Here is a 14,785-nt window from a genome sequence, read left to right as displayed (position 1 = left end):
ATGCGGAAGATGTTTCTCATGTCTTCTCTCATCAGACAGAGGCAGTTATCACGATTACGGTCCAGTTTTTTGTTCTCTTCATATATCTGCTGCTTGTACCGTCAGGCACTCCAATGTGAAACAAGCAGCTCTCAGATGAACAGCACTCCAAGGAATCAAACAAAGAATCGCAAGGGAATTATAATCATGGGACCAATTATATAATTGGGTTCATTAATCACAGACTACTTTGCATGGTGAATATATACACTGTAAAAAAGCTGTAAGTAACAAAGATATAAGAAAATACTATTTCGACTTCTTTTCAGTGTGTACTTGCCATTTCTTTTGTAATTACCTGTGAAATTTACTGGTAAATATTTGTGAAATTCAGCAATTTCTGAGTGAAAATGGCTTCACCACAATTTTTTTTTCAGTGTACACTGGACTCCAATCAGTCATTTTAGTAAAAATATTAAATATTTATAAATATAAATGTTAAATATTTTTGAATGATCTTTTATTATTATATTTCCAGTTTTTATGTTAGTTGAATTTTTTTTTGGTTAGTATTATTATTTAAATATTTCTATTTAAATTTATTTCAGTTTTATAATTATACACTCAAAAAAATTATGTATAGGATTTAGGACTTTGCTGGTCAATTTTGAGTTTTTAATTTATATTTACATTTTATTTTATTTATATTTTAATAGTGCTGTCAAATCACGATTATAAAGGTTTTTGTTTACATAATATATGTGTGTGTACTGTGTATATTTATTATGTATATATAAATACACACACATGCATGTATATATTTAAGAAAAATATGTTGTTTATATATTAAATATATTTATATATAATATAAATATATACATGTAAATACATGTATCTTAAATATTTTCAAAATATATACTGTATGTGTGGGTATTTATATATGCATAATAAATATACACAGTACTCACATATATATTCTGTAAACAAAATCCTTTATTTTGGGTGCGATTAATTGTTTGACAGCACTAATTTTTAGTTTCAATTAATGAAATTTATTTTTTATAATATATATATTTTTTAATAAATTGTACTAGACCTAAAGGAAGTGGTTTGCTGTGCCTGATTGCTGATCAACTAAAATAATACTTATATATAAAAAAAGAAACAATACTAATATGTCTAATAATTAAAAGATTAAATTAAATACAATGTAGTCAGCATAAAAACATCATAATCAAATCATAAAATGTTGTTTATCTATTGATTTTATACTGTTTTATTTTCCAATAAACCTTTTTTGCAATTTTTAAAATTATTTTATTAGACATTATTTATTATGTATATTGACTGGTCCCCACAATTTTCAGGTTTTATTGTCTTTATAAGAACCTTTGGTCCCCACAATTGAGGCCAAACGTGGCCTGAACACATTTAGCTACACACTTTTTTTTTTTTTTTTTTTTTACATATAATCAGAAGATCCAGCATGCTGACATGCTTTCCCTCCTGACATGTAGAAGCGTGTTTTCACATGCCTTTTTTCCAAGCCGTGTTTTTAGCTCCTCTACTACATGGATCATAAACAAAGACAGACAGATGGGTACATGGAGGGGTGTCGACATCCTCTCCCCTCCCCCTCGGCCCAGTCAGGAGCCTCACAACATGTGTTCACTTCTGTCAGGGGCTGAAGACAGGCCTTTAAGATGAAAAATGAGAAAGCAGAATGTACATTTAGTTCCCAACTGCTGTACAAGCTTTGGGCCTCTGTGAAGTGACATTTGTGATACATTCATAAAATGATGGATACATTATGAAGTTATTTTTTGTCATTTATTATTTTATATTACATTATACAAAAAACAGAAGAAATAAAGAAAATATATTTAGAAGAAAAGATTTATTTATTATTTTGGGGTTAAAAATGACACTAAGATTAAATACAGTAATAAGGTATTATTGTGAGTGGTCGGGAGGTCTTTTATAATATATTTTGGTTCAGTTTTTTCCACATGAGGGCAGCAGAAGACAAAACTCGTGAAATCCTGATCGGACTCCTGGCAATGATCAAACACACATTTATTTTATTACCCTAACATGCAATTCCAGCACAGCAATGTCACATTCAACAATAACATTTCATAATGCTCGGTTTAGAGTGATCCAAAGTGTTTCGGCGTTCTTGGGTTACCACTGGACTGAGAAGCACCTTGCTCAATTCAATTAACAAGAGCTTTATTGAAGCCTAGGGCTCACTGTAAATATGAGATTGGAAATAACACACTTGCCTTCAACAAATCCTTAAATGGCAAGTTACATGCCTAAATATAAGAATAATGACAAGAACCATAATGTTAAAAGACGACAATAATATTACATTTCTTAAAATAGAACCTTTATTATATATAAAAATGCTTTTGATACAAAAATTGTCACAAGTGTGCATTAATATGAGGCATTTTTGTACACAAAACAAAGACATTGGTGGTGCACCAAAAAACTCCTCGGTGTGAGTGGATGGGACGATCCAGACAGATTCAGTCAATCCACTGACCTGCCAAAGTGGTATAAAAATTCTAATAAACTCCATTCAGTCACATTCACAATGAACAGTAGGTTACCTTGAGGGCAACGTAATGAGATCAACAGCATCTGCTAAACTGGTCTTTGTTGAGTTTTCTAGCATAGCATTTTATTTCATCTAATATTTGCCTTTAAAGACACTGTTTTATGTCTTTTTGCATGGCTAACTGTAAAACACAACTAATGTAATCAGTCTGAGTTAAGAGGAAAACTCATTTTGTATCTTCTACATCTATAATTCTACATGCACGTCTAATTTCCATAAGTGCTCAATTTGGCAAGAAGAAGATGGTTTTGATCAAACAGACATACATTGCGTGCTACAAAACATGTTTAAACCTGAAAAACAAATCTACTCTTTTGAAATATCATTTTGAAGAGGAAAATACAGTTTGATTCTTCAACTTTACCAAAAATGGAGGAATCTGAATTTCAAAACACACTTTTCTAAATTGCATTAAAATCAGTTTGTTACCACATTATCATGGTGAGATTAACCACATATCCTTATTCAAATCATAGCTTAGTTTTACTGTATTATTATTATTTTAGTTTTTTACAAAACACCTACAATGAGTTGTCCATGAGATGTGATAAAATCCATGTAGTTCACTACAAAGCAGGTGACTTTCTGACCTTTAAAGAGCTAGTTCACTAATATGAACACTTTGTCATCATTTACTCACCCTCATGTCGTCCCAAACCCTTATGACCTTCTTTCTTTTGTAGGACACAAAATAAAACGTTTAGCAGAATGTCCAAGCTGCTCTACAATAAAACTGAATGGTGACCATTGCTACCTAAGTCAATAGACTTCAGAAGACTTGGAATTTAGCGGAAAAGTCTCTCATGTTGCTTTTTTGACTGGTCCCCATCCACTTTCATTATAGAAAAGAGCAGCTGGGACATTCTGCTAAATGTCTCCTTTAATAATTTACAGAAAAAATGCAGTCATGCAGATTCGAAACCACAAGATTTTCATTTTTAGTCGAACTGCCCCTTTAAAACAGAAGTTTAAACAAGACAATATCTCCTTCAAAGTAATGGCGTTTCACATGTAGATTCAGATATGACTATACACAACCGAAGCTCTTTTGCTATGAGAGATTACTAACAATTTTACAATGGTCTATGGTCAGTTCTCATTATATAAACAAAACATTTTAGCTGGCTGTTTTCATTTGTCATTATTTACAGTAAAAGATGTATGTACAGTAGCAGCAAACACACTTTTGGTAAACAGGACAAACCAAACATATGCTTGGAATCGTATCATATTCACATAGAACATAATCAAAACAACACCTCATGGCCATTACGAAAAAAAATATTTACTTACAAATATGTACAACTCCTCCGCAGCGGATGATTTTGGTGTTATTTTGACAATTTGGTTTGCATTTAAACTTTTTAAGTGGTATTATGAAAAAAGAAAGATGATTAAAATCATATTGAAACAATATGTTCATATTCTGACATATTGAAGAGCTTGTAACAATATGGGGGGCACTTATTAAAAAAATATCATAATACAATTCACTCGTGCAAGCACTGTCCTGGCACGACCGCTGTATATTTTTTCAGGAAGAAAATATCCAGAAAACCGTTTCCTGTTCCTCCCTGAAAAGCTGAAATGTTTCTTGAACAAAGCGTGTGGAAAATAAAATAAAATCTTTGTTTCTTCTTTTAAAACTATTTAAAAATATGTACAAAGCGTGGCCGTTTGCTGGGTGTCACGAGGAGTCCGTGCAGGGCGAGGGGGGCGGGGGGCACAGGTGGAAGTAGCTGCGCTCAGTGGAGGGCGAGGGTGGGCAGCTCTCCTCCGCTGACATGTACTGGCTGCGTGGGGTGGGGGGTGGAGGGTAGGGGTCAGAGTCTGAATTGAGGTCCATGTAGTACTTGTTGCTTTTCCAGCGGCTGGTGGTGTAGTCGCTGTCACACACGTCTGTGCTGCAGGGGGTGGTGGGGGGCGCGACCCCTCGCATCATATATGGCCTGTGGAGGGCAAACAGTTAGAGATCAGGAACTTGAGCTTGACATATTTGACCTGTCTACTAGGGGTGGCATGGTACACAGATGTCAAGGTTCGGTACGCACCTCGGTTCGGGGGTCACGGTTCAACACAATTTTTGTACAACAGGAAAAAAACAACAAATCTACTATGCTCGGTTTCTTTTCATTGATTTTGAACAGAGTAGTACAGTAGTAACACTAAATATTATATTATATATGTAATCTGCAGTGCATAAATACATACAAGGAATAAATCCTTGAAATATATTTGATTTAGTTAACAGATAAACAAGGGGGAAAACAGTGCGACACGTAACAGCCTATATATGCTGAGTTTCAGTTCATTTTTGTGACACGCTTAATTTGTTCACAGAAAGGAAACTGAAATGGCAGAGAGCAACATCCTATTTGTTTTCTTTATTTTACAAAAGCACAATTGTTTTCATTGTGAGTGGACACAAATAAAAGCAGACCTTCATACAGTGATGCATTATTAAGATGATAAGTGTTTAAAGTTGATTCTGCTGGTATAAGGAAACAGTTGAAGTGATCGCATCAAACACACACACACACACAAAACACATCAGTTCCAGCATTGCTAAAGTTGGTACTTTATCAAAATAAAATACAAACATCAGCGCACCTGCCTCTGTGTCAACGTTGGAACGCGATTGAGGTACAAAACCTATAATTTATATAATAACTAATAGTTTAGCATTCAGATATGTTACATCGCAAATATGGAAATATTATGGAATATTTGGATTTGTGCCGAATCAGAGAGGTAGGATACACGAGCACAAAGCCCCATTTGGCAAACGGTTGAGTGCACAAGCCTTTAAAGTATACTCCGTTGTCAGTCTGTGAGAGACGCGTTCAGAATCAACACATGGGGGCTTTGTTTTCAAGTGCTGGCTATTATCTATGCAATTATTCAACTATCCATCCATAAATCAGCATATATCTTAACATATTTGAGCTATCTACCGATCTTTTACCAATCTACCATACCATTCCAGATATTTGAGCTACCTACCTAAAGAACAACTTGTCTACCTAATAACAAGCAAATTGACCCTACCACATCAGATATCTGAGCTATCTACCCTAACATACTAGATATTTGATCCATCTATCTACCTCCCCATCTATCAGCATATCTATTCTACCATAATAGATATTTGAGCCAATTTCCTACCTTCCCATGTAATAGCATATCTACCCTACCAATACTACATATGAGTTATTTGCCTAACTAGATATCAACATATCTACCCTACCATATCAGATATTTAAGCCATCTACCAGAATATCTACCCTACCATTCCAGATATTTTAGGTATCCACCTAACTTCCTACCAACCAGCATATCTACCCTACCCTACCATATTTGAGCTATCTTCTTGAAAGCATATCAAAATATTTACCAAACCATACCAGATATTTGAACCATCTACCCACCTTCTCACCCATTAACATATCTATCCTACCATTTCAGATATCAAGTTCAAGTTCAGAAATGAGCTGTCTACTTTCGTATGTACCTATATACCTACCTATCAGCAAATCTACCCTGCCATAACAGATATTTCATCCATCCATCCATTCATCCATTTATCTAGGATCTCTGGATTAAAACACACCTGTAAGACCTGGTTGTCGATGGGCTGTTGGATGAATAAAAGACTTCTGCGTTGTAAAGTGAGCGATCTGTCGCTGGTGATGGAGGAGGGTTGAGCATCTATACACAGAAAAGTAAAAGATAAAAATTCTCAGTTATATGGTATGAACCACAACAAACCAGACAATATAAAATATATGAAGGAGCTTTTAACTTAAAATACAAAAACATTTTTTTCTATATGGGATTTAACAAAAAACAGTAACAATAAACTAATGAATAGCACAGTACCTGAGGGTAAAAAACTCCTTTGGTGCTCGAGGAGCTACTGGATGATGCTCCTGTCACATGGTTCCTGTCGTAGAGAGGTGCCCCACTGCTGCTGCTGCCCATGAGACTCACTGAGCTCATCATGGACTTCCCACAGGAAATACCTGCGACACAGCGAGGTTACACTCATCACACACAAAAGATTCATCACAGACAGAGACATTTTTCACCTTAAGCGACTGCAGCAGCTATCAAACAGCAGACCTTTACCTGTAAAAGTACCGTGCTGTGAATTTGTGGGTGCAATGAAGTTGAGAGGCACGTGAGGGGTCCCGCTGATGTACTCGTGTGGGAAGCCTCCGTTGGGGCCCTTGTAATGGCGACACACAACTCTCTGACACACAAAACACATGCCTCCCATCACAAAGACAGAGAGGATAATGCCGATAACAGGGCCAATGGTGCTGGTGTGACGCGGAATGTCGTTGGGGGGCGAAGGGAAATCTGTGAATTAGCCAAACAGGGATAAATAAGTCTCATAATTCAAGTTATTGCATGCACGGTCAAACACCTCATGCTTTTTTTGTTATGTAAACATACCGCAGAAAAGCTCATCAGATTTGTCTGTGCAGTCTGCGAAGGAGTCACACTGCTGTTTCTTCAGAATACAATGGTTGTTGCCACATCGGAACTGATTAGGCATGCAAATGGCTAATGGAAAAAAAGAGACAATTTTTATTAAGAGACTAAAAATGCTGTGTGAAAGTAAAAAAAAGTATTGCTCTTTCTGTTGGCAGCAACACATGGGCAAATCATAACTTAATTTGGAGACAAATATTGCAAGTTTATAGTATTTGCATATCCTGTTGAAAAAGAGAGCTGCCCGTCTGGCTTGTCACGCTCATAACCTCAAGATTGTGTGTGTTTTTTTACAGAATCAGTCACAGATAGAAATTCTGGTAAATCAGTAGGTTTAAACTGTGTAACAGTTGGACATACAGTCGCAATCCTGTTCATCAGAGCCGTCCGCGCAGTCAGGCTCTCCGTTGCAGCGCAGCTGAATGTCCACGCATTGGCCTTTGTCGCACTGGAACTGCATTTCGGAGCAGATGGGACAGTTCATCTCGTCGCTGTGGTCTGCGCACTCTGCAATGCCGTCACAGCGCCACGTCATGGGGATGCAGTCGATCTCGCCAGTAGCGCAGGTGAACTGCTCGCTGGAGCATGTGGGAGGCTCTAAGGGGGATTGTGGATAAATATGTGATCAGCGCATATGCTTGAAAACCGTTTTTGATTTGATTTTATAGACTTTATTAATCTCACACTGGGGAAATTCACTTGTTACTGTATACTCCACAAGACCAACCAGAATACAATAAAAAAAACAAACAAACAAAACATACAACCATACTACACGATGTTCTTATTGCAATTAATTAATCTGTGTGTGTATATTTAAAAATTTACCTCCACAGCTGAGCAGATTTTGAAGCAGCACCAGGTGCATGGGACACGAGCAGCGTGGCGTCCCATCACCCTTAGCAATGCAGATGTGGGAGCAACCTCCGTTGTCACGGGAACAAGGGTGGGACGCTGTTAGGAAGATGAAAGGACAATTATACTCTTTAATCACAGGAACTCTGAGGCTACATGGTCTTTAACTATATAAACCGATTTTGACAACATATGATTTTTGTAACTCAAACGAGGTTAAATGCTGGTTTAAAACACTCAACTACCAGTACAAATTCTTTAGATATTTTTGACTAGTCTGACAATTCATTTAGGTAGTTAACAAAGAAGATATTAGTCTCTATTTACAGGTTTCAAGACAAGCAAGCAAAATTTTCTGCAAACAAGATTATATATAATGTTAAAATACTGAAATATAATCTGATTATATATAATTTAGGATATAATATTTGAACTATTAATAAACACATTAATTTAAAAAACATTAATAATATAATATAATCTTATATTTATAGTTTTATTAGTGCTGGGCAACGATTAATCACGATTAATCGCATCCAAAATGAAAGTTTGTGTGTACATAATATATGTGTGTGTACTGTGTATATTTATTATGTATATATAAATACACACACACACACATATAAGAAAAATATATATTAAACATTTATATATAACAAATTATATGAACGTAAATGTATACATGTAAATATTTTCAAAATATATACTCTGTGTGTGTCTTCATATACACATAATAAATATACACAGTACACACACACATATATTATATTAACAAAAACGTTTATTTTGGATTAATCGTGATTAATCGTTGCCCAGCACTAATATTTATACTATAGTTGATCATTATATTATAGTAGTGTAGTAAATGACATAAGATATCCATAAAATATATAATATTTAAGTTATAATAATTTAATGTAAATATCATTAATTGATATAATATATAAATAATTTTATAGACAGGTAGTTCGCAAGGTTTTTGGAACAAAACTAATGTGTGCTTTTTTTTTTGTGGAAATATAAGAAACAGGTGTGAACTTACAAAACTCCTCTGGCTCCATGTACTCCACCGCATGGATGCCGGTCAGGTACTGGAGTCGGCCCTGAATGCGGGTCCTCTTCTCTCCGGTCAGCTTATCCACGCATTCGATCATCTGCTGCTGTTTGTCGATCCAGTACAGGTGATCACCCAACACAGTTAGACCGACAGGCTGAAGGATGTTGGAGTCCTGGAGAACGATACGATTGGCCCCTGGGAAGCAAACAAAGAGATCCGCAGAGTCATAATTCAAGTTTTTCCACTGTGTCACATTATAAATCACAGCCTTTGTGTTGATCATTTGGCTGTAGACGGGGGTTCTGTTGCGTAAGGAGATTAGCCGTAGCTTAAGGTGTGATCATCTGTCTTATGCTAACATCAAACATCAGAGCTCAGCATCTGGAGAGACTTTGCTTTCTGGCAGTTCACTGGTAATTATAAAGCGATAGAGTGAGTTTCTGTGACAAAGGCACTTAAATAACCTCAGAAGAATGAACTAAGATACAGTCTATCAAATTTTTCATTAGAGCTTGTCAATGTATATACCAGGTTAAGACAACACAGACTATACGGTTTTGATTAGTTTAGACTTTACGGTATTGATAATATACAGTGGAAGTATAGATAGTGCCTGGCCTGTGCTCTCGGCCTGTATTTGTTTGGTTTCCATAGCTTTGTCATTTGACATGTTCAGAAGATCAAATCTCATTGGAGAGGTCAGAAAGTTGTCCTTGTTTCACATAGCATTCCAGAATACGACAGAACTGATTGCAATCAATTTGCCCACTGGCAATACAATACAAGACAGGAAAAAAAAAAAAAAAAAACTCTGAGCATGAGATTCAGTGACATTTATGGTTATGTGTTCAGGGAAAAGATCTAATCTTTCTGGCAAATGTGTGACATCAAAATTGATCTTCAAAATAAATGACTAACATTGAGTTGCATGGGAACATTTAGTTTTTCAAGTTTTAAATCATGACATTTTGGTACAATATTACAAACAACAAAATTGTCATTATTATGACGGCATAAATCTATTTTACATTACTTCCGTGTTAACAGTTCATGTTATTTTTAAAACTCAACTTTCACGATTATTAGGTATGCACAATATATTGTTATTTTACTATTATTTATATCCCATTACAGTATTTATTACTATTATGATGACTATTAGATTTTATTTTATTATTATCATTTTAATTTTAGTTTAAGTTTTAGTAATTGTGTTATGTACTTTTGCCGTTTTTATTAGGTTTAGATTTTTTTCCTTTTAATTTGAAAATATTTAGCTTTTTTAACTTCAATTTTAGTTTTAGTAATTTTAGGTCTTCGTCAACTTAAACTTAATTTATTTCAATTAGCAGCATTTCTAATTTTCATTTGTTTTTAAGTTTAAGTTTGATCCAATATTTAATTTTATGCCAGCTCTATTTCAATAAATAAAAACTATTTTAAAAGTTTTCAGTTTTAGTCAAAATAAAAACACTGATTCATACAATATTACATATCGTAAATATAGCTTATTTATATATTTTTTATTTTATTTTTTATATAAATCTCAAAATGACTATCCACTATACATTTTAATCTAGTGATTTTAGTTTTTATATACTCAGACAAAACAGTACAGATATTTTAATAAAGGCCTTAACTTGAGATATGCAAGCAAAAATGTAGTAGTATTTACCAGACAGGTCACTGCTCTCAATCCGTTTCAGGTCTGCGTCCACCCAGAATAGTTTGCCCAGCTTGTTGTCCAAAGCCAGTGCCACAGGGCGGATCAAACCAGTTGTAAACAGGGATTCGCGCTCCGTCCCATCCAAAGATGCACCTTCGATTTTAGCCGAGCGATCCTGGACAGTAGTGAAATACATGTATCTGTGGAAAAAAGGGTTTGGAAGTTACATACCATTTTCCTAAAGACAAAAATATGCATTAAAATGTGACTAAAAATGTGGCTTTAATTGGATTATACAAACATCTTTCAAGATGTTTCAACATTTGTAGTAATTTATGTTATTGCATTGCATAACAAACACATGATCTGTAGGAATGGATAAACATTAATTTGTTGAACAGAGGGAACATCTTTGATGGGGCCATGTTGTTTTGACTGTGGGAGAATTGGTGTATATCTTCACACATCCCAAAAACCCTTTAGCCCTAATGTTATGTCTAGACTAGTCTGTGATAACTCTCAAAGGTGCGTTTTCTCCTTTGTTTTCAGTTGCTGTCTGGGAAACCCACAATTTGCATCTGTTAGCAATTTTTATCGGCTTAAAAAAAAAAAACAGAACGCTGATATTGATATCATACAGTACAGTGTCTTTAAAAATGAGAAACGTTTGGGGGATCTACATTATATGTGATGCATTTCCAATGCTAAGATGGCAACAGAAGAAACGAATAAACCCCAAAATTGCTTTGGCTAATGGATCTGAAGACGCCTTCTCTGAGTCAGAGCACTATGGAGTGTTATGTACTCGCTAAACGCCTGCCAATGCCTGACTTTAGCGTGGGGAATGTAACATATTGCGTATTGAATTTCCCACCTGTGATGTTAAACAAATCCTTATGCGAACATCTTTGAAGATGTTTTGATCCTGAACGATCTGAAAAACTAGGTAAAGCAATGCTTCATCAATATTACAACATTTAGAGGTTGTCGGATTTGACAGAATTTTGGATCCAGATCTAATGACTAGCTTATGTGAACTTTCAGAGAGGGTCAGCAAAAGGTCACAATTTTTTTTTTTAAATTAGAAATGAAATCAAATACAAATGTCGCCTTTTTATTTAAGATTTAGTTTTTGCATTTTCGCCTTTTATTATGATAGGACAGATCATAACTGACAGGAAGTAAAGTCGGAGAGTAAAACTGAAATAATAATAAATGGAAAATAAAAGACCTCATTTCAAATATTAATAAATACTATAAAATATATAAATATAAAAAAAAAAAAACGAAGACTAAAACATGATGATTCTATTTAGCCATCTCCTAAACAAAGCATTTTTTAAATATAGGGAAATAAATATAAATAAATGCAATGAGCTTGATCTCAGATATGCTGGTTTTTGTGCCATAATTTGTCTGTCCTGCCACTCTTGTGGGAGAAGTCCCCTCCACCCCACCCAGACAAGGCTGTGAGGGTGAGACGTAAATAGAAAACCCACTGATGACGGTCACACTAACAATGGGATACACAATTACAGTGCATGCAGCCAACGCCTGCGTATGGTCGACCCGCGAGCGAGTGCCGCAGCACGGGGACCACAGAGGACCATCTGTTCCACATATTTGTCTATTGGAGAGGCCTGGATGGAATCAAAAGTTTTCCTACAATACGAAAGAAATGGCGAAACACCCCAATCATTAGAGTATCCAGTTCTGCGCTGTAATTTCAAGTCCGCCGGCCATAAATCAATAAACATTTGATAAGGTGTTGTTATGCTTATGGAAAGGAGCCAAACCGAAGCTGAATAATAAAATCTGGCCCCGAGGTTATGGATGAGCAGTTAAATTTAACGCAGGTTGTAATGATAATCACATGTCCTACATTTTATTTGCTAATTAATAAGCGTACCCTTTCTCAGCGTTCACCACTATAGCACGTGGCTTATCCACGTCATCCTTCAGGACCTCCCCGATCACATGGCCGTCCATGCGATGGATGTTGATGGTGTTGGTGGTCTCGCAGGTCCAGTAGACGGTGCGACTGTAGGGGTCCAGACTCAGGTCATGAGGCTGCTTTGGGTGGAGGTTGGTTGGGGTCATCACTGTGGACGCCTGAATAATTCAGATGACATCAGTTTAAATTAGGACCGCTAACATACAATTACATGATATGCTGAGTAATTAATCAAATTAATAAAAAATCATATCATGTATCAATGTCATGAAAATAATACCAAAAGTGGATCGAAAATGGTTTTAGATAAATATTGAAAACTTTAAATTATTTTAATGTATTATTATAATTTAAATAATAATAACTATTATTATTAACATAATGATGTCATATATTATTATAGCATTATTAATATTCATAACAATATTTGTTACTATCAATATACTACTACTACTAACACTTCAATGGACCCACTAAAAATTTTGGGATAATAAGAATATATAATTACAGGATAAGCTAAATAATTATTATTAATTAAAATACTACTAATAATAATTATTATGATGTATATAATAAGTTAAATATTATTATGATTAATAACAATTAACAACAGCAACAAGAAATATTTTTTAGTAAACACCGACCCACTTTTTGTATTATCTTAATTTTAGGATAATTATAATAATTTACTGTCAACATATAATTACACGATAAGATGAATGATTATTCGATCGAATTAAATCACAAATAATTTCATGTCAATATGATGCAAAAAGCGAGTCAATTTTATTATTATTATTATTACAACACGTATTACAGAACACATTTTTTCAATAATAATAATAATAATATATATTAATTTACTAAATAATATATATTTTAATATTTTTTATTTACTTTATATTCAAATAATTAATCAACTAAACAATAAATATAGTGAGTATACTACTATGATCAAGGTAACATCAACATTGTTTGATTGAACAGTCACCTGACTGCCGTCGTCTCGGGCCCTGCGGATGTTTTGTCGGCCATCCACCCAGTAGACTAGGCGTTCCAGAGGGTCGAAGCTGATGGCACGCAAGTTCTTCATAACGTGGATAGGTAGAATCATGTCTGGACTCTGTTCTCCCAGGACCATTCGACTGATGGAGCTCTTCTGGCTGAAGAGCAGGAAGCTAGAGGGCGCTGTTGAGCAAAACAAGAGGAGGGCGAGAATGAAGGATCCAAAATAAATTATAGGAGCACAGGTTAACAATGAACATCTTAGAGCCAGCTCCATTCCTCTGATCAGAAGGCGAAGGTCAGCTAAACGCAATCATACGAACTAAACGCAATCAGCCTTTCCCTTCTGGCCATGAAAGAATGAAGAAACAAGAGGGAGTAAAAACACAAGTAGAAACACAGTGTTGCCAAGACCTCTGCACTCTTGGCCAAATGCTCTCACTGTGCTCCCTGGCGTGCTTGTTTAATCCAAGTTCTCTCATTTTTAAACTTATAAGGAATTAAATGCATATGACTGAGTTTTGCATGGCCGGGAGCCATTGTTTTCTAATGCCGTTTCAATCTGCCAACTGCATTTTAAAACCCATGACTCACTTTAAAGTCGGTAAAACCCAGTGAACTTCATGGCTGGGAGACCATAGATTACTTTACTCCTCATGGCTGCTAAAATCTCCAAACACTGCATTTTAATAAGTATAATAAAGCATAAACATAGGTTTATACAACAGTAGCAATAATAGCATATATTACATTTATAATATTTATTTATATATAAATATAAATTAATATATATATACACACACACACACAGACACACACACATATATATATATAAAATACTAATATATACACACACAAAGACTGTATATATAGTATATATAATCTCAGTAATAATAATAGTAATAATAACAACATTATCATTACACAGCATATAAAACTAATATATTATTATTATTATAATACATATAAACATCCGATATATAATAATAATTATTATTATTATATAGTAGTAGAATACATCTGAACATGTTACATAATGATAATAATAATAATAATAATTATTATTATTATTAATATTATTGATTTATTATTATTATTCATTCAAATGATTTAATGTTGTCCTTATTGCTGAACCCTGATAATTCA

The 14,785-nt window shown here is 34.6% G+C and overlaps 1 protein-coding gene across 1 annotated transcript in view; it reads right to left on the bottom strand.

The window, feature by feature from the left end:
- Positions 1-2,352: 2,352 nt before the first annotated feature.
- The window catches only part of LOC306866841 (low-density lipoprotein receptor-related protein 5-like), a 74,230-nt gene continuing 61,797 nt past the window's right edge, over positions 2,353-14,785 (bottom strand). Inside the window, exons 14-24 of the mRNA XM_079412226.1 lie at positions 13,626-13,822; positions 12,590-12,792; positions 10,690-10,880; positions 9,000-9,209; positions 7,931-8,056; positions 7,463-7,699; positions 7,064-7,174; positions 6,734-6,967; positions 6,485-6,627; positions 6,216-6,313; positions 2,353-4,554 (exon numbers count right to left, since the gene is read on the bottom strand). Of these exons, the coding sequence (XP_079268352.1) occupies positions 4,293-4,554; positions 6,216-6,313; positions 6,485-6,627; positions 6,734-6,967; positions 7,064-7,174; positions 7,463-7,699; positions 7,931-8,056; positions 9,000-9,209; positions 10,690-10,880; positions 12,590-12,792; positions 13,626-13,822 (2,012 nt within the window). The 3' untranslated portion in view covers positions 2,353-4,292. The remainder of the gene's footprint in view (positions 4,555-6,215; positions 6,314-6,484; positions 6,628-6,733; positions 6,968-7,063; positions 7,175-7,462; positions 7,700-7,930; positions 8,057-8,999; positions 9,210-10,689; positions 10,881-12,589; positions 12,793-13,625; positions 13,823-14,785) is intronic.

Source organism: Barbus barbus (genome assembly GCF_936440315.1).
Source record: "Barbus barbus genome assembly, chromosome: 48".
NCBI lineage: Eukaryota > Metazoa > Chordata > Actinopteri > Cypriniformes > Cyprinidae > Barbus > Barbus barbus.
Note: the sequence above shows the minus strand (reverse complement) of the source record. Positions and strands in the feature narration are given on the sequence as shown.